The following is a 25,430-nucleotide window of genomic DNA, read 5'->3' as shown; positions in this document are numbered from 1 at the left end:
CTTGGCACAGCAGATGTGGCCAGCATGGAGTCCCGCCCACCGCGGCGCTCAATAAATATCACTGAGTGATTCAGCTGCCCGGGACCCCTCCTGCCCTGTGGCCTTGCCGGTTCAGCTGGAGGGGAGACGACGGCCAAACTCCCCCGAAATCCCGGAGCTGGTAGGCCCCGGGGGGAGTCCACGGAGGATGGCCTCTCTCTCCGCCCCGCTCTGTGGGCCGGAGTTCTTCCTCCTTCCCGGAGGCAGCCCGCCCTGACTCGCCTTCCGCCCTTGAGACCCACGCCGTCACCGCTCGTGAGCAATAACGCTCCGGACGTTCCCAGCGCGCAGGTCTGGAAATCGCCACGAGGAGCAAACGGACGGATCCCGTCGTCGTCTTTGACGGGGCGCCGAAGGGATCGGGAGAGAAGCCCCGCCACTGTGCGACACGGTCGAGCGGGACGACAACGTCCAAACCGGACCCGCCGGCCCGATTATCCTCGTCGGATGGACAGTCACCTTTTTATTTTTACTTTTGAGAAAAATCTTTAATGTAAACCACCTCCCCGCTCTCCGAGCTGTTTCCCACGGTGACTGCACAAGTCTCTGATTTCGTTCTCGAAATCTCCTCAAACGAGAACCCATCTCATTCCCCTGATTTGCGCCTCTTGCAACTTACTATCTCAACTCGGCCAAGAGTTTCTCCCAACCCGACACTCCCCCCCACATCCCACCCCTGACCCGGTCCTCTCACCCACCGCCGAGTTTCAACACTCGGTGACTTTTGAGCGGGGTTTCGACTAGACCGGTGGGGGAGCTGAGTGGGGAGGGGGAGAGATGAGGGGAAGGTGGACTCCGGGAAGAGGGCGGGGGGGGCGGTAATTTTATCTTAAAACGGTCAGATGGAAGGAGAACCACCCCGTCAAAGCCAAGAGTGGGATCCAAGAGGGGAAACGATAGTAATAACGATGGTATCTGTTAAGCGCTTACCATATGCCAAGCACTGTTCTAAGTGCTAGGATAGATACAAGGTGATCAGGTCGTCCCGTGTGGGGCGCACCGTCTTAATCCCCATTTTACAGATGAGGTAAGGGAGGCACGGAGAAGTTAAGTGACTTGCCCAAAGTCACACAGCTAGGTGGCGGAGTCGGGATTAGAACCCACGACCTCCGGCTCCCAAACCCGGGCTCTTTCCCCTAAGCCACCCGCTTCTCGTAGCAGATCTCAGCCGGGTCCGGCCACGACTCTGAACTCCGCTGGGGAGGTCCGGAGCTGGATGGGGAGGTCGCCCGGGCGCCGTGGGGTGGCCCAGGACCCCCTAAGCTGCCTCCTGGGGCTGAAGGATCCCCCACGCTATGACACCGCAGAGATGCAAGCCGGGGCGAATACTCACTTCAGTTCTTTCTTCACCTCTTCATAGTCAGCCTGTCCTTTCAGCTTTTCTTCCAGTTGCTGAGAGAGCGAGAGAGAAGGGGAGAGAGAAAGTTTCACTGGCGGTAATTTCTAAGCCCTCAGAGTCCCTCTTCGGCCCCGGCAAGGAACACGCCTGACCTTTTACCTGGTCTCTTCGGCCTCTCTCGGAGAGGGAGAGGGAAGCGAAATCCTTTTTATTGCCATCGACCGCAGCTCTCTCCGTTGTCCTTAAATTTATTGCGTTGCTTTGTTTATAATGCTAATTCTCTTCCGATGCCTCGGTCACCAGGACTCCCCCCCCCCCCAAACTACCCCCAGGCTATTTCGTAAGCTCCCTGTGGGCCCAAGTCATAGACAAGGCAGTGTTTAGGACTTTAGGACGTCACTTGGCCCAGGATAAGCTCCCAACCCGAGCACCAAATCGCACAGCAAATGCCTTCTGTCCAACCTCACTCACCGCCTGGCCCTCAGTGCCCCGGTCCGCCCGACTCCCGCCACCCACAGACGCAAACCCCGTGCATTCCGACGACGGAGGCAGAGATGACAGTGTCGGGAGGGAAGATTTACGAGAAGTGGGGAAGAGCGAGAGGGGCTGGAAGCCGAGTGGGCGGGAGCTTTTTTCGAAAGCGGGAGCCACGTGGGCTTGGGGCCGTTGGGGTTTTTTCCAGCACGTTTGGCTCCCTCGGGCCCACGCTCGTCGACCCCTTCGGTCGGAGACGAGTCGCCGAGGGCTCCCGAGTTCTCGTTGAGGGTTTCCACCCGGGGAGGGGCCGGCGGGGAAGAGCCTCGAGGGGCCAGCTTGGGGGGAGCCCTGGACGCTGCGGGTGGGGGCTTCCGGCTGAGGGGATTTGCTCGTTCCATTTCCTCGCCCGCCAACGTCACCTCCGACTTCCCAATCTTTCTGTGCTGCTGCTTCGCCCCAAAACCCTGCCGGGAGTCTCCCACCGCTGCTCCCGAGAGGCTGACCGCCACACCGTCGCCTGGGAGACGCCGGGCTCGGATGTGCCCGTGACGCGAGGAGAGGGACGAAGGCCGGCCGGGGCCACGGGATCGGAACCGCGCTTTGCCGCCTTTCTGCATCCCTCTTCCCGGCAGAAGGTGGGCAGGGGGAGTGTCCTACTCTCTGTCAGGAGCTGCTCGGGTGAGCGCTTCCTCTCAGGTGAGGCAGTCCCAGCCCGGGGCCCTTAAAGTAGCGTGGCTCAGTGGAAAGAGCGCGGACCTGGGAGTCAGAGGTCACGGGTTCGAATCCCGGCTCCGCCGCTAGTCGGCTGTGTGACCCCGGGCAAGTCATCTCACTTCTCTGTGCCTCAGTTACCTCATCTGTCAAATGGGGATTAAAACGCTGAGCCCCACGTGGGACGACCTTATATCCGCCCCCCAGCGCTTAGAACGGTGCTCGGCACAGGGTAAGCGCTTAACAGATGCCACGATTCATTTTTTTTTTTTTTTTATTTTTAAGAGCCCGAGTGGATCCATTTGGAGATGAGAATGGCTCTCTAGGTCCCAGTCCGGCGGGTCTCTGGGTGGTTCCCGCGTTCCTGCGGGAGAAGTCGCTCTCCTGGATCCTCCTCTAGCCAAGAAGCTGCAGGTACAGTAGGCCGACCGTCCCTTCCAATGACAGCTTCCCCTGCCGGGGTCGAGGATGCAGAGCAGGTGACAAACTTAGGGGCTCTGAGTTCCGGGTCAGGGAGGAGCCCGTGAATAACAATAATAATAATAATAACGAGGGATCTGTTAAGCACTCACTATGTGCCAAGAACTGGACTAAGCGCCGGGATGGACACGAGCCATTCGGGTCGGACACGGCCTCTGTCTCAGGTGGGGCTCACAGTCTCGATCCCCATTTTGAGGATGAGGCAACCGGGGCGAAGAGGAGTGAAGTGACTTGCCCAAGATCACACAGCGGACGTGTGGCGGAGATGGGATTGGAACCCATGACCTTCTGTCTCGGAGGCCCGTGCTCCATCTGCCACAGGACCAGACCAGACCAGACCAGACCAGAAAGGGGTCTGAGGCCAGGTACGGGAACAGGAAGAGCTAGAGGAGCAAACACGGGCGATCAACGGACCGGGGGGGGGGGGGTCTCCCTTCCCGAGGAAGGGGCTTCATTGAATGGGGGTACGAAACTGCCCCCATGGAGCCTGCTGTTGGCCAGTTACCCTGCAGACTGTAAGCTCCTGGAAGGCAGGGATTATATGGTTTTCACCAAGCGCAGTGTTCAGCACAGAGTAAACTATCAGCTCCGTCCCGGCGGGGATCCTACATCCGCCCCTGCGCTCAGTACAGTGCTTGGAATACAGTAAGTGCTTAGCAAACAGCACAATTATTATCACCCACCTGCCTACTAACTCGAGCGCTCGATAAATACGACTGAAGAAATGAATGGACGCTCCCAAGCGCTCAGCAGAGTGCTCCGCACGCAGTAAGCGCTCAGTAAATGCCACTGACCGACTGGGATCGGAAAAGCATTTTTCAAGCAACCCGTCTGGGCACGGGAATTCCTGGGGAGAATTCCAAAGCCATCCATCAGGTGTTCCGACAGGCCGGTCCGGGTAGAAGCTTAAGTGTTCCAGGTTCCATTCTGAAATCCCGCGATTAGCGAGCTGTCTTGATACGCACGCCCAACGCTGCTGCTTAAGGTTTCACGGGCTTAATTTCCGAGGATGGGGACGGCCAGGCCTGGGGCATTTCCAGCAGCCGGAGATCTGGCCTCCTGGGCAATCTGGGCCTCTAATCATATTATTATTACGACTACGAAAAATAAACGGTAGTATCTGTTGAGCGCTTACTCTGTGCAAAGCACTCTTCTGAGCACTGGGGGATACGAGGTGATCGGGCTGTCCCACGTGGGGCTCGCAGTTTTAATCCCCATTTTACAGATGAGGGAACTGAGGCCCAGAGAAGTGAAGTGACTTGCCCACAGTCACACAGCTGACAAGCGGCAGAGCCAGGATCCGAACCCGTGACCTCTGACTCCCAAGCCCGGCTCTTTCCAACAATAATAATAGTGGTCTTTGTGAAGTGCCTACTACGTGTAAAACACTTTATTAAGCGCTCGGGAAAGTATAAAATAATCAGATGGAACAGTCCCCGTCCCAGATGGGGTTCAGGGTCTACGGAGGAGAGAAAACAGATAATCCCCATTTTACAGACGAGGACAGTGAAGCTCAGAGAAGTTAAGTGACCCGCCCAAGGTCACCCAGCAGGCAAGAGGTACGGATTGGAGAACCGAAGCCAGAACTTGGACTCCCAGGCTCCGGCTCTTCCCGCTCTGGCCACGGCTTCCTCCGCCAGGCCCGAGTCGGTGGCGCGGGGAGACTCCACGGCCTCGGCCTCCGCTGGCCTCCCCCTGGAGAATGAGCCAAGTCCGGCGTCGAATGACCGCGCTCCCGCCGGTTGGGGCCGCAGGCTGGTTATCGGCTGAGCTGATCCGACCACGGGCCCGGATCTTCCAAGTGGAATCTGCCTTCTTCCGCCGCCTTGAAGGCCCCATCCCCCGGCCTTGGTGGTGGGAGCGGTCCTCCGGCGGAAAAGGGGCTCTCTCCCGGCAGGCAGGCGTGGCCGACGGGGCTGATCCGCCTCCGACTGTCGGGCTACCGTCTCTGCCGCCCGGTAGCCTCGCGCCTCGTCGGGCGGACGTTTCGCCGGCGGGTTCTCGGTCGTTCCCCCGGGGAGGCTCACCACCCCGAGGTGGCCGCGCTCCAGTTCGGAGCCGTAGCCCGACCGCTCCCCTGACGTGTCCCTTCCTTCCACCTGGGGCCAAAAACTACGGCGCCGACCAGAGGCAAGATCTGCAGGAAGAGGGGAGGGTTCCAGGGGGACTAGGGGGCTCGAGCATCGCAAGCAGGAGCGGTACGGCCGAGTGGATGGAGCCCGGGCCGGGGACTCAGAAGGACCCAGGTTCCAATCCCGGCTCCGCCGCTCGTCTGCCGTGTGACCTCGGGTAAGTCACCTCACTTCTCTGGGCCTCAGTGACCTCAGCTGTAAAATGGGGATTGAGACCGTGAGCCCCACGTGGGACAGGGAACGGTGTCCGTATCCACCCCGGCGCTCAGTACGGCGCCTGGCGCAGAGTAAGCGCTTAACCAATACCGTAATAACTATCGTCATTACCGAGCACCGGCTAGACTGCATTGGGTCCGGTCTCCGGTGAGATTCGGGGGGGGGGGCCACTGCGTTCAAAGGAACACGCTCCTTTCGAGCTGTTTCAACATCGAGGGGCGGAAGAAAGATTCGGAGCGGCGCCCAGCGCAAGAAGCAGATTCGAGGGAAGAGTGTGAGGAACGGTAATAACGGTACATTAAGCGCTTACTACGTGCCAGGCGCTTTATCGTACTAAGAAGGCACGGGCGAGCCACAGCGAGGTCGCTTCCCGTGCCGACAGGAAGACCGGGCCTTGGGCCGCGTCCGTCTCGGGGTGAACCCGGGGTGGAATCGGCTGTGGCTTATGGATGATGAAACTCGGGGTGGGGAGGGGCCCGTCGGCTTAGGGGGCCCCGGGCGGCAGAATGGCCAAACCGCCCCGCTGCTCTCTGATCGACAGCTCCTGCCGGGGCCGGATGGCAGTCCAGAAAGACGTTCTGCGAGACCCCCGAGGGCCCGCTTAAAGCAACGGGCCAAGCGGGAATTACGACCGAGGCGGCCAATCGATCGACCTAGCGATCGACGGTAGAATCCCAGATACGTCCAACTGGGAAGAAGGAGGTCCAGTCCGTGGGGCCGGGCGGGGGGGACCTCCCGGGCGTTAGATCCGCTGGCATCTGCCTCCGAGGGATGGGCCCAACGCACCCCGCCCGCAGGGGAGACCATCTGGAAGGGGCCGGGCCCCGAAAGAAGTATCGGCCCCGTGGATTCCACCCAAGCAAACTGGATTCCGAAGTCCCCGCTCCGCCAAGTTAAAACACGTCCGAAAGGTGCCGATGAGACGCCAAAATACCCGTGACCGCCCCCAGCCCCCGGAAAGCTAATTCCACCTCCACCTTGGGGCTCGGTTGGCTGTCAGCACGGCACTGTGGCGTAGCAGATAGAGCACGGGCCACAGAGTCAGAAGGTTATGGGTTCTAATCCCGGTTCGGCTACCTGTCTGCTGTGTGGCCTTGGGCGAGTCACTTCGCTTCTCTGGGCCTCAGTTACCTCATCCGTAAAATGGGGACCAAGACCGGGAGCCCCATGTGGGACAGGGACTGTGTTCAACCCGATTTGCTGGTGTTCACCCCAATGCCTGGCACACAGAAAGCACCCAACAAATACCACAAATATCGCTAGTCAGAGAAGGAGCTATGGCCTTAAGGAAAGACCACGGCCTGGGAGCCAGGGGACCTGGGTTCTGATTCCGACTCTCCCACTCGCCTGCTGTGTGACCGTTAACTTTGGACCTCGGTTTCCTCATCTGAAAAACGGGGATTCAGAACCTGTTCTCCCTCCCCCTTAGACCGGGAGCCACGTGCGTGACCGAGATTGTTTCCCGCCTGATTCTCTTCTGTCCGTCCCAGTGCTTAGTACGTAGCTTGACACATGATAAGCACTTTAAAAATATTACAATTATCAACATCGGCACCGTCATTATTGTCAGGAAATGTCGAACTGTTCACACGGCCTGCCCCGTTTCCCAAGCGTTTCCAAATGAGCCAGACCCATCCCAGATCGGGTTCTCACGTGCGTCTGCAAACCGGTGGTCCCGGAGAAGAGGGAGAGGGGGTGCCTTCCCTGGCTAAAAGGGGAGTTGGGGGGTGGGGGTGGGGTCACTCCCTCCATGTCCGGGTCGGATCGGAGGGCCATTTCGCCGCTCCGTCGCCAGAAAATTCCGGCTTCTCCGGGACCCGACGGGATCCGGCCGGAGACTGACGGGGAGGAGGGTTTCGGGAGAACCGCGGGTGAACAGTCTCAATCTCGGCCTCCGGGTTGGGACGAAGGGACACCTTCCCGGGAGACGGAGAGGGAAACGGTGGCCTGGCGATACCAATCGAACGGTCTCCAGCGTCGGTCCTGGGGGCCCGCAAGTCACCCGACGGGGGAGGCGGGGCAGACTGCATAATAACACTGTGCAGCTCGATGCTCAGAAAATTACACAGAGCCAAGAAATCAAAACTGAAGGAGGGCACGGCGGGGGCAGTTGATGTGCCAGGCTGAAGAAACCCCATCTGAGCTTGGAGGGATGGGAGCCAGCCGCGGCTGGAGACCGACCGGAAACCGAGAGGACCCGGGGTTCCCCAGATGGACCGCTCCAGGTTTGGACCGCCACCCCCGACACCTCAGAATGCAGTTGGTGCCTTCGACAGAGGGCCGGGAGAGGAGATCGGACTGGGGGGTGGGTGGGGGGGGGGAGGGCCTTACTTTGAGGGTGCTGTTCTTGGCCGTCAGCTGCTGCTCCAGCTGCGCTATCTGGCTGGCCGAGTTCTCCCTTAGCTTGGTCAGGCTGGCCTGGAGTCTCTGCACGTCCTCCACGAGCTGGGCGATCTCCCGCTCCTTAGCCGCCAGTTCCACCTCCAGGCTGGAGCGGGTCAGCACCTCAATGGCCTGCTCCTAGGGAAGGAGAAAGCCCACCTGTTAGCCAGGCCGCCTCCATCTGGATCCCCATCCCAACAACCGGGCGGGCCGGCGCCCGTGAACCTAGGACACAGAGAATCGGGGTCCCGCCGGGTCCCGCCGGGCCCTCCGTGCCGTGGACGGCTCCCTCGGCCCGCGTCTGCTCGGGGCCCGGGATCCTCCGAGAGCTGCGGCACAGAGATTCCCCACGGCCCCAGGCAGTTTCTGGAAAGGCCGAGGCAGCCCGGGGGCTCCCTGAGGGGTGGCAGGCGGCCCTCGGCACCTGAGGAAGATGCTCGCTCTCTGATGAAATCTTTCAGGGTGCGTCGTCATCAGAGACCGGTTGGCAGCGGTTCCGAAAGTCAAACCCAACTAGCTCGGGCCCTCGGCCGCGGAGAAGTCGGGATCCAGTCGGCATCACCCCGGACGGGGGCCAGATGGGGTGGCGGCTCTCATCCTCGAAGCGTTTCAGTCTTGGACAGCTTCTCGTTCCGTAGCCTCGTCTCTCCCGGAGAAAGGGGCGGGGCCGTCCTGTGCCCTCTCCACCCTTTCTGGAACACTCCTTTTCCCGCCTGCCAGGCCGCTCGCCCGGAGGATCTCAGGTGGTACGACCGTTTACGGAGCCCAGCCGCCGAGACTCAAGCTCTGACGCTGATACCAGGGAGCCGACGACTGTTCTCCATCCCGTGGCCAGAGCGGCCGGCGCCAGGAGCACCTGAGGTCACGATGAGGCCCGAGCGGATGAGGTGAGAGATTCCAGGAGTAGCTTGACGCTCCCGCTTTTGTCCTCCGAGAAACCGGGAGTCCCCCAGGCTGCGAGAACCCTTTTTCGGTCCATGGCTTCCTCCTGCCATCTGGCTGACGCGAGCCCCTCTGTCCCGGCCCTCGTTGGGCCCGGGGGTGCGGGCCCGGCTTTCCGAGGGTCGTGAACTCTTTCGGGGCCCCAAGCCTCTCTCCAAGGGTGGTACAGTTTCCCGGGAATCTGAGGGTTCCAGAGATTCTTCAAAAGCAATTCAAGGTGTCCTACAGTCGCCTTCTGACCTGACCCAGATGGGAAACTCTTCCACCTTCCTTCACGTATGGAATTGCTTTCGTTGAAGCGCCACAGGGAGTCCCAGGGTACACTTGTGCAGAGTCGCCAGAAGGCAAAGGGGTCCGAGGCGACTGGGAAAGGATTCCCATTCCTGACTCTCACCCCGGAGCACCCGGCCTCCGTCGGCTCTCTGGATAAACGCCCCCTCCAAATGCTCCTCCCCGTCAGGACCGCCCTTTCCAGGTCTCAACACCGCCCACTCCACATGCGCCCGGCCACTGCCGTCGCCGCTGGGACAACCCGCCAGACTCCGGCTTGGATTTCTCTTTCCGAAGACCAGGCCGAGGTGGGGCGGCTCGAGGCCACGGACCTTTTCGCGTCGGGGGAACGCGGCCCCCGGCCCCCAGGGCCGATTCCAACTGCCCATCCCCGAGATGTCCGGAGGCTTACTCGACCTGACAGTCGGAGGGGCCCAGGTCCCCGCCATCCCTTTCCGGGCGTGGGGATTCCGGCTGTATTTGAAAGCGCTGGCAAGAATCAGGGAGGGAGCCCAAGGCCAAGGGGCCTGTTGCTGATCCCACATGATTTTTCCCAACTGAAAGGCACGTCCAGTGGGGGGCAGACTCTCAAACTGCACCAGGGAAATGCCGTCACAGCCGCAAACGTCCGACTAACGTGAGGCCCGGCCGGACCTGTGACCAATTCATCACCGTCAGCCGGTAGCCGCTCGAGGGGTGCAGCCGTCTGTCCGAGCGACGGTCGTTCTGACGGTTCCCCCTCAGGCCACGGTGGCCTCCCGGTCACACGCCCACCCGGGCCCCGTGAGCTCCCTTCCACCTGCCCGGCGGTGGCCTTGGTACCTGCGGTCTCCTGGGAGACAGGAAGGGGCCCGGGGGTGTCCGCGAACCCCACAGGTAGCTTTCCTCAATCCCAAAGCTTAGCGAATCCCATCCCCTGGAAGCGGTTCGGATTCTGGGAGAGAGTGGGCGCACCTCCCCCCAACCCCGCAACCAACCCAAAACCCCGGCATGGAAAGGAGAAGGTGCTGCGGGCCCCGGACTGGGGGTCTTGAGGGGTCAGGAGTCGACGAGAACCAGGAAACATTCTCTCACCACGTCGGGTGCCTTCTGGATCTGGGTAGCCAGCTGGAGAGATTTGTTCGCCGAAAAAAGCTGCTCCCTTAAGGCCTCTGCCTCTCTCTGAGCCACCTCTGCCCTCTGAAGGAAATGAAAAGAGACGAGGAGAGAGAGAGAGGGAGAGAGAGAGCGAGAAAGAGAGAGAGAGTTCGGTTTAACAACTGACAATTATTACAAGAACATTCATCAATTCACGCCCGGCTGACTATAATTGATTTTCCTAAACACTCAGCCTAATAAATGCTAGAGAAAAAACCCAGAATGTGATGGATTTTTATTTTAAACAGTACAAGGAAGAAATAATTGAGCGATTATGACAGTAATTTAACGCTAGGAGCAAGGAATCCCCTGCTGATACTAATGCCGCGGCCCACTGAATTTCCCAGACTGAATAAATACAAGTGGAAATGGAGGCTTCTGATTCAATTTCTTTCTATTCTCTCACAGACCAAGGAGATTTTATTGCAGGACTACTCCCGGGAGTAATTCTCACGGGTAAACAGTGAATTAAAGACAGTCCGGCCATTCTCTCCCCCAAAACACGCACAATGCGGTGCTTGTCTTTCAGCCGAGAGCGTCTGCCGGGGATGCAGAGGGGGAAGGACGCCACACCTCGGGCAACGAGGCCCATTTAGTCCAACATCTTTAACCCTTCGCCCAGCAGAGTTTGCCAACGCCAGGGGCCGAAGACTCCCTTCGGCCGGGCCGACTCGCGGGGAGGAAGGGGAGCGGGACAAGACTCCAGAGGATCCTAGAAAAAGCCAGCCGGAGGCAGCGGGGACGCTCTGACCTCCTGGGTTCCGGGCTGGAAAGGAAACTGTGACTTGGACCGCTGGGGGAGAAGCCCCTCCCCCAAGGCACCCCGTCTTCATTAACCGGTTGGCCCGCATCCCCGCTACGGCTCCCGAGGCGCGGAATTCCACGAGACGGGGCCGATCTGGTATCTGGAACGCGACCCAGTTAACGAGCGGAGGGTGCGGCGCGATCGGGGAACAGGAGCCCAACAGAGACGCATCGTCCGTCACGCCGCCTCCCAGCCGACGTCTGTTCGGACTCAAATTCGGTCGCTGGAAAATACCGCCGGGGGAAGCCGGGCCAGCCCCGGGTGTCAGGGGAGCTGGACATATTTTAGGGTCACTCGGTAGCTTCCACAGAAACAGAACGGGGAGACGTCCGTGTCTGGCAAGAGTTGCTGTTGCGTCCCGGTCCGTGGGGGAAACCAGTCGGACAGCCTCGGAACCCCGGCCGGGGGCCTCTCCCGCCGCCGCCGGGCCCCCCCGGGTGCCGTCGGCGGGTCCTGCCTTCCCGCTCGCTTCCCTGCGGCCGCTTCCTCGCATCCGCCGTCACCAGCCACGTGACATCACTCTCGGTTTCCCACGGAGAGGAGGGACAATCCAGATGAAACTGCCCGGTGGGAAATCCCAGGGAGCGGCCGGGGCGAGCCCGAGCCGGCCGGCTTCCACCCGGTCGACCTGGGCCGGCGGGCTTTCCGAAGACAGCCCCAGTCCCTCTTCCGAAAAGGGGCGTCCCGGGTCTCTTTCCTGGGTCTCTTTCCGGGTGTCTCGCGTCCAAGACGGTTGCGTTATCGTTTCGTCACTCGGAAGCCTTGGATCTGCTCGGCCTAGCCCCCTGGCCCAGAATCTCCTCCGTTCTGCCATAAAAGTGGAGTATTTTGACATTTGTTCTGCCTTCCACTACAACAATATCGCCCCGCCTTGGAGAGGAACGGACCCCGAGCCAACCACTAGGTCGCAACCTCAAAGCTGACTGGCTTTAAAGGAAAAAGAAGGAAGAGAAAAAGGCTCCAGAGAACTAGCAACATGTTGAAAGTTGCTGGAACCCACAGCTGCCAGAATACGGCTGCTACCTCACGTTCCCAGGGAGAATGCCGCCCGGATATAAATCTGGCCTTCCTCTGCTCAGATGGGGCCTTTGGCCGGCCGGGGCGGCGGGGGCCCTGGGGATAGAAGGAGGAGCCTCGGAAGGTTCTGCTCCCGGGAGCTCTCCCGCCAGTTCTCCCGCCAGCGTTCCCCGGCCTCGGCTCTCTCCCCGCAGACAGCGTCTCGGGCCGTCTCCCGGCCGGCCCGCCCCCTTTCGGCACCTCCGAGCCGACTTGGACGACTTGGACTTGGACGCCTCGACCCGCCGGGTTCCAAACCTCTCCCACTTTCTGATGTCGACATTTCAACAACTTGCATCTCTCTCTGTCTCGTCCGAGAATCTCTGGCGGGAGGGAAATCGTCGAGGGAAAATCCCTCGTAGCAGCGGAGCGGGTCGGCCCCGCGGCCCATCCGGCCCTGGACTCCGGCCTTCTGGCCCTGACCGAACGTGAAGCTGCCCGGGGACGAGGAAAGACGACGGGGAATGACCGGAAGGCCAGCGGCCCGTCGGCTCCGGCGGACTCATCCCGCGGCCGCTGCGATCCTTCGGGACCCCCGGGCCGAGTTATAATCGGGCCCGGGCTACCTGCTGTGCTCCTGGGCTCCCTCACACGCCTGCCCCGTTCTCCGGACCGAATGGGCCGACTTCAGGAGCCCTGAGCAGCAGGCGGAGATTGGGTCTCAGGGCGTAATGCCTGCGTTCTCTGGCTGACGCTCACCACATCTCGGCGGGCAGTGTGACGCGCCCCGGCTCTGTCGGAGGCTGGAGAAGGCAACGGCTGGCTTTGACGGTGTGGCCGCGGTGTGAACGAGTGTGTGCGCGAGCGCGCACGTGAGCTAACTACATCTTTCCATCTGTCTGACCCCACCGGAAGGTCAGGATTCCAAACCCACTTCCCTTGTCCAGGCCCCGGCCTCGGGTCATGCTCTTCTTTCTCTTCCGAGTGGCGTGGGACTTCTGACGCCGGCCCTCCTGGCTCGAGCTGAGCTTTGCTTTCCCACAGCAGCCTCGCTGAGCTGTCCCCCACTCCCCCGGGGGCCTCGGCGCAGGACAACGGAGCCGGTTCCCAGAAGGCCGAAGGCTTACGGGCGGCACGGCTTTCCGGCGGCACCAGCGTTCACAGTTTGCGCCTCGTACGATTCAGCCTCTCCCGTCTTTAACGGAGCACACGTATACAGGCGTGTCCACACCTGGGTGTGCCCGAGTACCCCGGGGGGGAGTGGCCCAGAAGCCTTCCGCAGACCAGCAGGGGCAGAGCGGAGGGAGGTGACCAGCTGAGCATTTAGAATATGAGAGAGCTCCTCGAGGCGTCGGGTGGGATTTTGTACGACTTTTCGGCCCCAGGTTGCATCTTTTCTCAGTCCATCGACACACTGCCCTGTTCAGAACCCTTACTGTCCCTCACCGAGGTGGTGAGAGTTAAAGCGCGAGCCTTCGAGTGGAATGAGCGGGCGGAAATGAGCGCCCCCGTTAACCGAGGCCGCAGCACGTTGGTGGGGAGGACGCGGAGACGCTCTCTCCGCAGGACATCTCGACGGAAGGCCTCGGGCGAGAACGACGTTATATGCCAATGAACGATAAAATCGCCTCTCTGGGGGAGGTCCCCTGACAAGGAAGGCGGGAGCTTTTTGAGGCTTAGTCCTGTCTCTCTCAGGGGCTGCTCTGCCGTTCCTGAATCGGGCCTGCTCCATCCCGAGGGTCTGCTGGGGGCCGGGGGACACATACTCGCCCCCCCAAAGGATGTCTTAAACCCAGACCCCCCCTCTTCGTCTTGTCCTCCGGGTAGGGCTGGGTCTTATCTTCTTCCTGGATGCCTGAAGCTTCAAATCCAAATCGGCTCTGCCTTCCCCCCCAGTCGTAATAACAGTAACAAGTGTGATAACTGTGGATTTGTTAAGTGCTTTCAAGCACCATTTGTCAAGCACTGTATTAAGCGCTGGGACAGATACGAGGCGAGCGTATCGGGCAGAGTCTCTGTCCCACATGGGACTCACGGTCTGAGGAGGAGGGAGAAGAGGAATTGGAGCCTCGTTTTACAGATGAGGAAACCGAGGCAAAGAGAAGTTAAGGGACCTGCCCAAGGTTGCACAGCAGGCAGACCTGGGATTAGAATCTGGGCCTCTTGGCTTCCAGGTCTGGACTCTTTCCATTAGGCATCGCCCAATGCCAAACGGGCCAGCCCCCGGCCTGCTTGCTAGACCGCTGATCCGACAGGATGGGAAATCACCTATGTCTGGTCAAAACTGTCGGTCTTCCCCTTTAATTATTAATTACGGCATCGTCTGTGAAGGGCCTACTGTGTGCCAAGCACTGTTCTAAGCGCTGGGGTAGATGCACGTTCATCACCTTGGACAGTCTCCGGCCCGTATAGGGCTTGCGGTCTAAGTAAGAGGGGGTGGGACTGAACCCTCAATTTACGGATGAGAAAACCGAGGGACAGAGAAGTGAAGTGACTTGCCCAAGGCCACACAGCCGACAAATGACTCCCAGGTCCAGGAACAGAACAGAGCCCTCGGCCCGGATATGAACGAACTGATGAATCTTTGCTGTCCGATTCACTGATCCGGGGCAAGGATCAACGCTTGTAAGAGTGCTGGTGCTCGACAAATAGTAAAGCGCTTAACAGACGCCATCATCATCATCATCGTATCTATTACTCTGTTGCCCTTCCCCAAGGACCAAGGGCCTTGTGGAACTGAACCGGCTCCGCGGCCTCGATGAATCCGCTTAGCGTTTTCTATGGGCCGAGCACTGTAATTAGCGTGGAGGTAGCTCCAAGATCATCACGTTGGACAGTCTCTTTCCCACCTGGGACTCCCAGTCCATGGAGGAGGGAAGACAGGTACCGAGCCCCCATTTTACAGACGAGGAAACCGAGGCCCAGAAAAATGAAATGATTTGCCCAAGGCAACACAGCAGGCAAGTGGCAGAGTTGGGATTAGAACCCAGGTCCTCTGACTCCCAGGCCCGGGCTCTTTCCCGCAGGATTCTCTGATTCTCTATGGGTTCAGCACCGCAAAGAAGGCTGCCGGATAACCTCCGTTCTTTCCTCCTAGCCCCCGGTCACGGACGTGAGGAGGCTCAGTGGTGCTTTTTTGAAAATGGCATTTGTTAAGCGCTTACTACGTGTCAGGCACTGTACTAAGCGCTGGGGTAGGTACAGACTAATCGGACTGGACACGGTCCATGCCCACATGGGACTCGCAGTCTTAATCCCCATTCACAGATGAGGGAATACAAGCCCAGAGAAGTGAAGTGACTTGCCCGAGGTCACAAAGCAGACACGTAGCAGAGCTGGGATTAGAACCCAGGTCGTTTTTTTTAATTTATGGCATCTGCTAAGGCCTTACTACGTGCCAGACACTATGCTAAGTGCTGGGGTAGATACAAGCTAATCGGGTTGCACACATTCCCTGTCCCGCACGGGGCTCACAGTCTTAATCCCCATTTTGCAGATGAGGGAACTGAGGCCCAGAGAAAAATAATAATGATGATGATGGTATTTGTTAAGCGCTTACTCTGTGCCAAGCACCGTTCTAAGCGCTGGGGTAGATACAAGGTAATCAGGTTGTCCCCCATGGGGCTCACAGTCTTGACCCCCATTTTACAGATGAGGTAACTGAGGCCCTGAGAAGTGAAGCGACTTGCCCAAGGTCACAGAGCAGACAAGTGGGAGGGCCAGGATTAGAACCCAGGTCCTTCTGGCTCCCAGATCCGTGCTCTTTCTGCCAGGCCACACTGCTACTCCAATGCAAAGGACTGGGTTCCACAGACGGCTCTAGCTCTGTGCGAGCCCCGGGACACTCGAGGAGTAAACAGAGACCCACCCCACCACCCCGCTGGGACTCTGAGGGAAAAGTTGCTGGTGGGCGGGGAGAAAGAAACCCCTGAAGAAGAGCGGCAAGACCAAGCGCTCACCTACTACTGGCGATCTGAAATCCCGCCAGCCCGAACTGCTAAAATGGCTAAAAATCACAACTCCTCCAGGAAGCCTTCCCTGACCCACCTCTCATTTCCCCACCACCCTCCCACCCTCCCTCCGATTCTCCCCTCACCCTCAGCCCCACCGCACTTATGTCCATATCCTAATACCGTGCTGCTTCCCCTGTCCGTAACGGATTTTAAAGCCCGCCTCCCCCACCAGACGGTAAAGCTCCTCGAGGGTAGGGATTGCGCCGTCAACGCCGCTGTACTGTCTTCTCCTAAGCGGTTCGGTTCCGAGCTCGGCAGGCGGTAAGCGCTCAATAAATACCACTGACGATTGGCTGAAATCGCCGAGGGAAGGGAAACGCCATGGCTTTCCCAGGAATTATTTTACCTCTTACGACACCAGAACGGACCCGACTTAGCTTGCCGGGCCCCCGAGAGACAGACTCTCCTCACCCCCACCCCCCACCCCCGTTTCCTTTTCCTCTCCCACCCCGGGGAAAGAGAAACGAGCAGCGGCGGATCGAGTTTTACGTCTTGGATCCGGGGAAGAGCCTACCTGATTTGCTCTTTCTAGGTCCGTCATGATCATTTCAATTTCGTCAGCCCTGGAGAGAGGAGGAGAAGACCCCATTAGGAAGCAATAAACGCTGCCTGAGGGAAGGAGGTTAAGCGGTTGGGGATTCAGCAGGTTCCACCACTCAGACACTGATGTTTCCTCAGCGTTTGCTGATTAACCCTCCGCTGGGCCATAGCTCTGAAGGCTGGGTGCGTGTAGCTGTCTTGCCGTGACATCTTTTTGTTCTTTATTGGGTGCGGGGGGCTGGGGGAGAGAAGCTGTCCCCCCACGCCATGAAATCTTTATGCTCTTTATTAGGACTGGGAGACTCTTGGAGGGAGGGAGGGAGAGAATGTGTGTGTTTGTGTGTTCATGTCCTTCTTCCTGTGATTCTTCTGGCTCTTTATCAGGCCTGTAGGATTCTTGCTCTGAAAATACAGAGACGAATACTGACCCTGTGCTCCACGGGGACAGGACATAGTTTGTGGACATTCAAAACCACCAGTGAGTGAAGAGGGAGGGAGAGAAGGAGGGGAACGGGAAAGGAGAGAGGGAGAAGAAGGGAGGGTGAGGGAGCGGGAGAGATTGATAAAGAGATAAATACCCCTTCGATCGATCGTGAACCCTGCAAGGGACGGGGACTGTTCCCCGACCTGATTCTCTTGCATCTACCCAGGGGCTCAGCGCGGTGCTTAGCACACACTAAGCTCTTAACACATACTCCAGTTCTTATTCTTATCCCGTCCCAGGCAATAACCTTTGGTGTTGGGAGGTCCCGGCACTGAAGACCCCAGGACTGCAGATCAAGGGGATACCCCGGGGCTCCAGGAGGCCCGAGGCAAGATGGTGTCCCGGCCCCTGGAGCAGGACCGGGACAAAGGAATGAATCTAAGGGAGAGCAGGCAGGTGTGGAAAACTGGAGGCCAGAGACACCCGGGAGACCCAAGGGGTCCTTACAGCTCAGCCATCTCTGTCTAGGGCCCCTCCAACAGTGACTGGGCCGGGGACGGGGATCGGGATGGGGGTCCGGCGGGATGTCCCAAGTCCCCGGTCAGATGGACCGAGGGGCTGCCCATCAGTCGGCAGGGCCCATGCTCTAATCTCGAGAAAGCCCGGCTCCCACGACTTCCGTGCCGCCCTTTTCCCGGCTCCAGAGGCTTTAGGGATGAGTGGGGATCCCACCCCCGCCCCCTTCCCCCAACCTGGGTGTGGGGGCGGGGGAGGGAGGGGCAGTGAGCCCCCTCGCCATCTGAAACAGAAGCGGGCTTTTTCAGTCGCGTCTGGGGAAAAAAAAGCCCGTTCCAGCTTGTACGGCGACGACATCGTGCCAAGGGGCTATTTTGGGAAGACTTCAGAACGAAAGCGGCGTCTCTGAAGTGAGGTAGGTCCCAGAACACTGACGAGATCGGCGGGAACGCCCACCACGCAGTGTCAAGGCACCAGAGTCGCTGGCGAAGGGGACGGGATGGGACCCGAACGGGACTGAGGGAGGGAAGTGTGGAACTGCCAAACAAATGACGGTGTCATCACCAAATTAAACTTTCAGACTCTTACAGGAAAACTGAGCAGGCAATATAAAAGATATTCTAATGACTCTGGAGGGTAAAATCACCAGAAGACACTAAGTGTCTGAAACACAATGCGAGAGAGTAATTAGCAGTCGAAGGAGAGACGGGCTGACAGGGGGGCCTGGGGTGAGACTGCGTGGGAGGGTGCCAGAGTTGTTCTGAGGTGAGCTTGCCGACTTGCCTAACAAAGTTTGAAGGGAGGACCGTGTGGCCCAGTGGGGAGAGCCCGGGGCCGGGAATCGCGAGAGCCGGGCCGATCCCGGCTCTGCCTCCGGCCTGCCGGGTGGCTCCAGACGGGCCACGTTCAGGGGTTCAGCCTTCTCATCTGGAAAATGGGGACGAGTTCTTGGCTCTCCCTCCCTCCGGGCGCCGGGATGGAGCCCGGGTCCAGTCCAGGCCCGGTGCATCTACCCCTTAACTTCTCCGGGCCTCAGTTCCCTCATCCGAGAAATGGGGATTCGATACCTGTTTTCCCTCCTGCTCAGACTGTGAGCCCCCATGTGGGACCTCGGCTCCTGCTACCGTGCTTGGCCAGTGCTTAACAAAAGCCACATTTACTGTTATTATTATTATTACCCGAGTCCGTAGCAGATAGTAAGCACGGAACTAATGCCGTAATCACGTGTTACAGATACCCTTTCAAACCCTTCATCCTCCTGAGTCCTAAGCACTTTCTCACCCCAGCTTCACGGCACTTAATCATATTCACTGAGCGCTTACTGGGTGTAACCGTGTACAACGCAACCGTGTAACTGACACACTCCCTGCCCACAGTGACTTTACAGTCTAGAGGGGGAGAGAGAAATTAATAGAAATAAACTACGGATATATATCTAAGTGCTGTGAGGCTGGGGTGAGTAAAGGGAGCAAGTCAGGGTGATGCAGAAGGGAGTGGGAAAAGAGGACGTGAGGGCTTAGTCAGGGAAGGCCTCTGGGAGGAGGTGTGCCTTCAGTAAGGCTTTGAAGGAGGGAAGAGTCACTGTCGGATACCAAGAGGGAGGCCAGAGGCAGGACGTAGGCGAGAGGTCGGCGGCGACAGAGATAAAACTGAGGTACTCGAATCCATAACGCTCTGCCGTTTCCCCATCCATCATTTATTTCAGTGTCGGCCTCCCTTTCCAGACTGGAGGGTCCTTGTGGGTAGGAGACATGTCCGTCGACTCTGTTGCATTGTCTCTCCTAAGCCCGGAGCACAGTGTGCTCCGAAGGACGAGCACTCGGTAATAATAATAATGACGGTACCTGTTATGCGCTTACTACGTGCCGGGCACTGTTCTAAGCACTGGGGTAGATACGAGGAATCAGGTGGTCCCACGTGGGGCTCACGGTCTTAATCCCCGTTTTCCAGATGAGGGAAACGACGCACAGAGAAGTGAAGCCGCTTGCCTAAGGTCACACAGTAGCCAAGTGGCGGAGCCGGGATCAGAACCCATGTCCTCCGGCTCCCAAGCCCGTGCTCTTTCAACTAAGCCATACCACTGATTGATCGTCCTTCAGTGACCGCCTTGGGGAAACAGCAGGGCAAGTGGGAGTCCGGAGAACCAGGTTCTAGTCCCGCCTCTGTCCCCGGTTTGCTGGGTGACTGCAGGCAAGCTGCTTAACCTCGCTGGGACTCGCTTTCCTCATCTGGAAAAGGGGCTAATAATATCGACCTCTTCCTACCTCAAAGGGCGCCGTAAGTGTAAAAAGAGAAATCACTGATGTGGAAGGGCTTCGGAAAAACGTGCGTGTTGGATAAATATAAGATGCTGTTATCATCACCAGGGCACGGGCGCCTCTGTTGTATTGTGCTCTCCCAACCTCTTAGTACAGCGCTCTTTCTGCACACAGTAAGTGCTCGATAAATACAGCCGACAGCACTGATCCTGATGTCCCATCTGGGAGGCTGAGATTCTGAGCAGCCTAGATAGGAGAGAAATCAAAGCCCGCAAGGAACTTCCTTCCCACTTGGCTCCTCCAAGACCCATCCCTGACCACCGCCCCCCCCCCCCCCAAATCTTCAAAGCCCTCCTAAAATCCCATTTCTCGCGACTACCGCCACCGACTCCACCATCACTATCGTCTCTACGAGAGTCTCCTCATCACTTCCAGGGAAGGGGGAGTCTCCAATCAGCGAAGAGAGGTCTTGGGGTAACGCCCGGAGCCGATCCATTCAAACAGGAAGCGGCCATTTTGGAAGTTGGATGCAATCCCCGGAAATGAGCGTCCAGTTATCTGGAATGGACGTGCTCTCCGTTCTGGTCAGGTTCCCATTTGTTACCAAGCAACGGCTCGACGGACCAAAATATGCCCGGGGAGAGGAAACAATTGCCTTTGAGCGTGAAGTGCTCCGTGGCGTTCGCTGCTCTCTGAGGGAAATGGAAGGCTCGGGCCGCTGGGGCGTCCTCAGAGAGGGTTGGCCGGCTCCGGAATAAGAACAGTGATGATGACGACGACGATAACGATGATAATTATTATGATCAGGGTACTCCTCAAGTGCTTGCTATATGCCGAGCGCCCTTCTAAGCGCTGGGGAAGATACATCTTAATCAGTTTGGACACGGTCCCTGTCCCCCATGGGGCTTCCAGGCTAAGTAGCAGGGAATAGGCTGAATCTCTATTTTACAGAGTAGGTAACTGAGGCACAGAGAATGAAGCGCTTGCCCGAGGTCAACCTGCAGACACGCGGCGGAGCCGGGATTAGAACCCGGGTCCTCCGACTCCTCTTTCCACTAGGCCGCGCTGCTCCTCTAAGCCGCGGAGAGGGCCCCGGGTCCCCCGGGGTCGGGCTCGGGCTCTGAAAGGGCAGGCCGCCCACGCAGACAGACTGACGTGAGGAGGGAACCGCTCCCACAGAGCCGCGGAGGGGGCCGACACGGCGTTCAGCGGATCCCCCACCCGGAAGACGAGGGGCGCCCGTGGAAGCCGGTGGGGGCTGGGGGGCGGGGGGAGAGAGGGTAGGTTCAGGACGAAAGGAAATCCTTGATCCGGTGGGTGGTCGACATATGGAACTTGTTACCACGGCAGTCGGGCAGCAGAAAAATCCCTTCACGTTCGAGGAGGGAACGGCTACGTTCACGGACGAATGACGCGTCCCGGGCTCCCAGAAGGGGCGTCAGGGATGGAGAGCGGGGAGTCGGGGAGGCAGGGCGGTCCCTGCTCGGCTGCGCGGCGGGGCCTAGGGGAGGGAGCCCGGGCCTGGGAGCCAGGCGACCTGGGTTCCAATCTCACTTCTGCCACTCGCCTGCTGTGCGACCTCGGGCGGTTCACTTCACTTCTCTGGGCCTCAGCTTCCTCATCTGTAAAATGGGAATTCTCAATACCTGTGTCCCCGCCTATTGTGAGCCCTGTGTGGGACGGAGGCTCGTTATCTTCTGTCCACCTTAGTAAAGCGCTTGGCACGGGGTAAGGGCTTAACAAATACCACGGTGATTAGTACTGTCATTATTATTGGGCTATTTGGCGGGCCATCCCTAAACGTGAGGGGGGATGATTAGGAAGGACTCCCATCGATCAGTCAATCGGTGGTATCGACCGAGCGCTTAATGCGCGTGGAGCCCGGTACTGCGTGCCTGGAAGTGTACATTAAAATACGGCTTAGTGGGCTAGAGCCCGGCCTTGGGATTCAGAAGGACCTGGATTCTAATCCCGGCTCCGCCACGTGTCTGCTGTGTGACCTCGGACAGGTCACTTCACTTCTCTAGGCCTCAGTCACCTCATCCGGAAAAGGGATATGGAGACTGGGAGCCCTTCGTAGTTAGAGAAGCAGCGTGGCTCAGTGGAAAGAGCCCGGGTTTGGGAGCCCGAGGTCATGGGTTCGAATCCCGGCTCTACCACTTGTCAGCTGTGTGACTGTGGGCGAGTCACTTCGCTTCTCTGGGCCTCAGTTACCTCATCTGTAAAATGGGGATTAACTGTGAGCCTCACGGGGGACAACCTGATCACCCTGTATCTCCCCCAGTGCTTAGAACAGTGCTCATAATAAGTGCTTAACAAGTACCAACATTTTTTTTTTTTTCAAGGGACTGGGTCCAACCTGATTTGCTTCTATCCACCCCAGTGCGTAGTACAGTGCCTGGCAGACAGTAAGCGCTTAACAGATACCATAATCGCTATTATCATCATTAAAACAGAGTTGGTAGACCCGATCCCGGCCCTCAAGGAGCTTTTAGTCTGGCAGGGGGGAAGAACGCTACATTACAAATCAGAGGGTGTCAAAGCACTTCGGGGGAACAGACCTAAGAGCCCGGGCGATCCCTAAGGCGGGGAAAGAGGGTGAGGAGTGTTTAGAACAACACTCCGTTGAACCGAGCACTTAACCTACCCTGCCTCAACTATTGCATCAGCCTCCGGTCTCTTCCCACTTCAGTCCACTCCTCACTCGGCCGCACGGATTATTTTTCTACAAGACCGTTCAGTCCTTGTTTCCTCAAGAACCTCCAGCGGTTGCCTGTCCAACTCCGACTCAAACGGAGAGCCCCAACCACTGGCTTTTAAAGCACTCAATCATCCTCCTGTTTTCCCTCCTGACTTCCCACGACAACCCGGCGTGCACGCTTCGCTCCTCCGATGCCAACAGACTCGCCGGACCTCGGTCTCGTCTACCACGCCGCCGACCGCTCCCCCGCGTCCCGCCTCTGGCCCGTACTCTCTCCCTCTTCGCATCTGACAGACGATGGCTCTCTCCACCTTCACCGCCTTTCCCAAAGCCCATCTCCTCCAGGAGGCCTTCCCTGGCTAAGCCCTCTTTTCTTCTTCTCTCCCTCCCTCCTGCATCACCCTTTCACTTAGATTTGCCCCCTTTATTCACCCCACCCTCCACTCCACAGTATTTACGTCCACAGCCGTGATTTATTTATTTATATTAATGTCCGTATCCCCCTCTAGACTGCAAGCTCCTCGTGGGCAGGGCTGTATTCCAACTCTGTTCTACTGGGCTCTCTCCCAAGTACTTAGTACAGTGCTCTGCACACGGTACGTGCTCGATAAATTGCGACTGGCTGACTGAGAGGCTAGTCAAGGACCTTCAAGGGTCCAGGTGCCAGGGCCAGAGAGAGAACCCCTGGGCTGTTTGGGACCTCGATTGATTCGGTAATGCAGCGATTTGGGAAGCAGCGTGGCTCGGTGGAAAGGAGCCTGGGCTTTGCAGTCAGAGGTCATGAGTTCGACTCCCGGCTCTGCCACTTGTCCGCTGTGTGACTGTGGGCGAGTCGCTTCGCTTCTCTGGGCCTCAGTTCCCTCATCTGTAAAATGGGGATTAACTGTGAGCCTCCCGTGGGACGACCTGACTACCCTGTATCTACCCCAGTGCTTAGAACAGTGCTCTGCCCATAGTAAGCGCCTAACAAATACCAACATTATTGTTATTAATGGCCTTTCTCGCTCTCTTTTGATATCAAACGGATTTAGAGATTCCTTTCACCATCTGGAGCTTTGGCCTTGCTGAGTAGGGATCACTAGAGCCTTTGATATAACTCAATCCATCCATCAGTGGTATTTACCGAGTGCCTGCTGTGTGCAAACACTGTACTAAGTGTTTGGGAGAGTACAACGATGACAGGGTCGACAGACACATTCCCTGCCCACCCCGAACTCATCCACTCTTCCAGAGAGGAACCACTAAGCTCCTTACGATGGCGGTGCAGTGTGAAGTCCTCGAGGCCAAGACCGTGTCCTCGGCTCCTGGAGGACTCTCGCCAGGCGCTCGGTACAGCGCTCTGTACGCAGTAGGGGGTCAATCAGTCATATATATTGGGCACTTTCACTGCGCAGACCACTGGATTAAACACCGGGGAGAGTGCAGTACAACAGAGTTGGGAGGCACATACCCGCCCCACATCGAGTCTGTAGTCTAGAGGGGCGGACAGACAGTCTATAAATAAATTATGGATCTGTACGTAAGTGTGGCGGGGCTGAGGGAGGGGTGAATAAAGCGTGAAAATCCAAGTATAAGGCAACACAGAAGGGAGTGGGAGAAGAGCGAGTGGTCAACTGACACTACTGACTATCTAATGAGAGCGCTCTTAAATGGAATAATCCCTGTGGATAACAGGCCACGGGTATAGCATTTCTCTCTTACTTTCTAGGTGCTACTGCTCCTTAGGTTTCTGATTTCTCTATGATCGGTCGCTCACACCCACACACTCTATCTAACCCTGCAATGTGAAAATGCAGAGGTGAATACTATGACCACAAACGTTTCCTCTGAAATGCAGCGAGAGAAGCGAGAGCGGCGCGGCACGGGCTTTGGCTGAGGGAGGGTGCGCAATATTCGGAAACTTTTACCCCAGGGATTTGTTCTTTGCATTCAAAAAGCCCAAACCGCCACATCAGCAGCTGGCGACTGACACGCGTCTAAGGACGCTTACTTTCCAAAGCCTCTAACAACCCGCTCAGCAAATCTATTTAGGGTGAAAAATTCCTCCCTTTCGCCTTTTTACGAGTTGACGAGCAAGGCACTGGGATCTTTTTTTTAAACCGGTGTTTGTTAAACGCTCACTCTACGCCAGGCACTGTACTAAGCGCTGGGGCAGATACAAGCGAATCGGGTTGGAAACATCCCATGTGCCACATGGGGCTCACAATCCTCACCCCCATTTTACAGATGAGGGAACCGAGGCCCAGAACGGCGACTTGCCCAAGGCCACACAGCGGACAGGCGGCAGAGCCGGGATGAGAGCCCAGATCCCCCGACTTCCAGGCCCGTGCCCTTTCCGCTAGGCCACACTGCTTCTGTGAACCTGAGATGAAGTCCGTGCCGCTCCGGCTTTACGGCAGCCGCCGATTCTGTTCCCCGTCAGCCTGGGACTCGCACCGATCCCACACCGACCGCTGCGGGGAGCCCCTGGGATCAACGCACAGCCCCGAGAATAAGAATAATTACGGTATTTGTTACGCGCTTACTACGTGCCGGGCACCGTACTAAGAGCTGCGGTGATACGAGCCGGAAAGGCGCCCGGGGGAGGCCGTGGCCAAGAGAACGCATCTACCTTAATCTAGAACGACGGCTTCTAACCGTGTCCCCTGAGCCCCGATCTCAGGGAGGGAGGAAGGGCTCCTGGGGATCACCCCGACTGAAACCCAGAAAGATCCCGCCTCGGCGGTCTGATCTGCGACAGGAGTGGTCGTCTCCGAGAAGGGGGGCTTGAGAGGCCGCCGTACCTTCGCCGGTCCGAGCCCATCAATCCGTGGTATTTATTGAGAAGCCCTCCCCGACTAAGCCCTCCTCTCCTCCCGCTCCCTTCTGTGTCGCCCCGACGTGCTCCTTTCCATTCATCCTCCCTCCCATCCCCACCACGGCACACACGTCTAGATCGGTAATTTATTTATTTATATTAATGTCTGTCTCCCCCCTCTAGACGGTGAGCTCGCTGTGGTCAGGGAATGTGTCTGCTTTTGTACCCTCCCAATCGCTTAACAGAGGGATCTGC

At 58.1% G+C, this 25,430-nt stretch overlaps 1 protein-coding gene across 5 annotated transcripts in view; it reads right to left on the bottom strand.

Annotated features, from left to right (window-relative positions):
- CUX1 (cut like homeobox 1) overlaps positions 1-25,430 on the bottom strand; it is a 204,190-nt gene that overhangs the window by 39,566 nt on the left and 139,194 nt on the right. For all 5 annotated transcript variants that reach the window (XM_029082234.2, XM_039914459.1, XM_029082236.2 and 2 more), the window contains exons 9-12: positions 16,454-16,502; positions 10,063-10,167; positions 7,726-7,914; positions 1,373-1,431 (exon numbers count right to left, since the gene is read on the bottom strand). In XM_029082234.2, coding sequence (XP_028938067.1) covers positions 1,373-1,431; positions 7,726-7,914; positions 10,063-10,167; positions 16,454-16,502 — 402 coding nt within the window. The remainder of the gene's footprint in view (positions 1-1,372; positions 1,432-7,725; positions 7,915-10,062; positions 10,168-16,453; positions 16,503-25,430) is intronic.

The sequence above is a fragment of the Ornithorhynchus anatinus genome, chromosome 17 (genome assembly GCF_004115215.2).
Source record: "Ornithorhynchus anatinus isolate Pmale09 chromosome 17, mOrnAna1.pri.v4, whole genome shotgun sequence".
NCBI classification, from domain to species: Eukaryota; Metazoa; Chordata; class Mammalia; order Monotremata; family Ornithorhynchidae; genus Ornithorhynchus; species Ornithorhynchus anatinus.
This window is presented reverse-complemented; position numbering and strand designations above follow the sequence as displayed.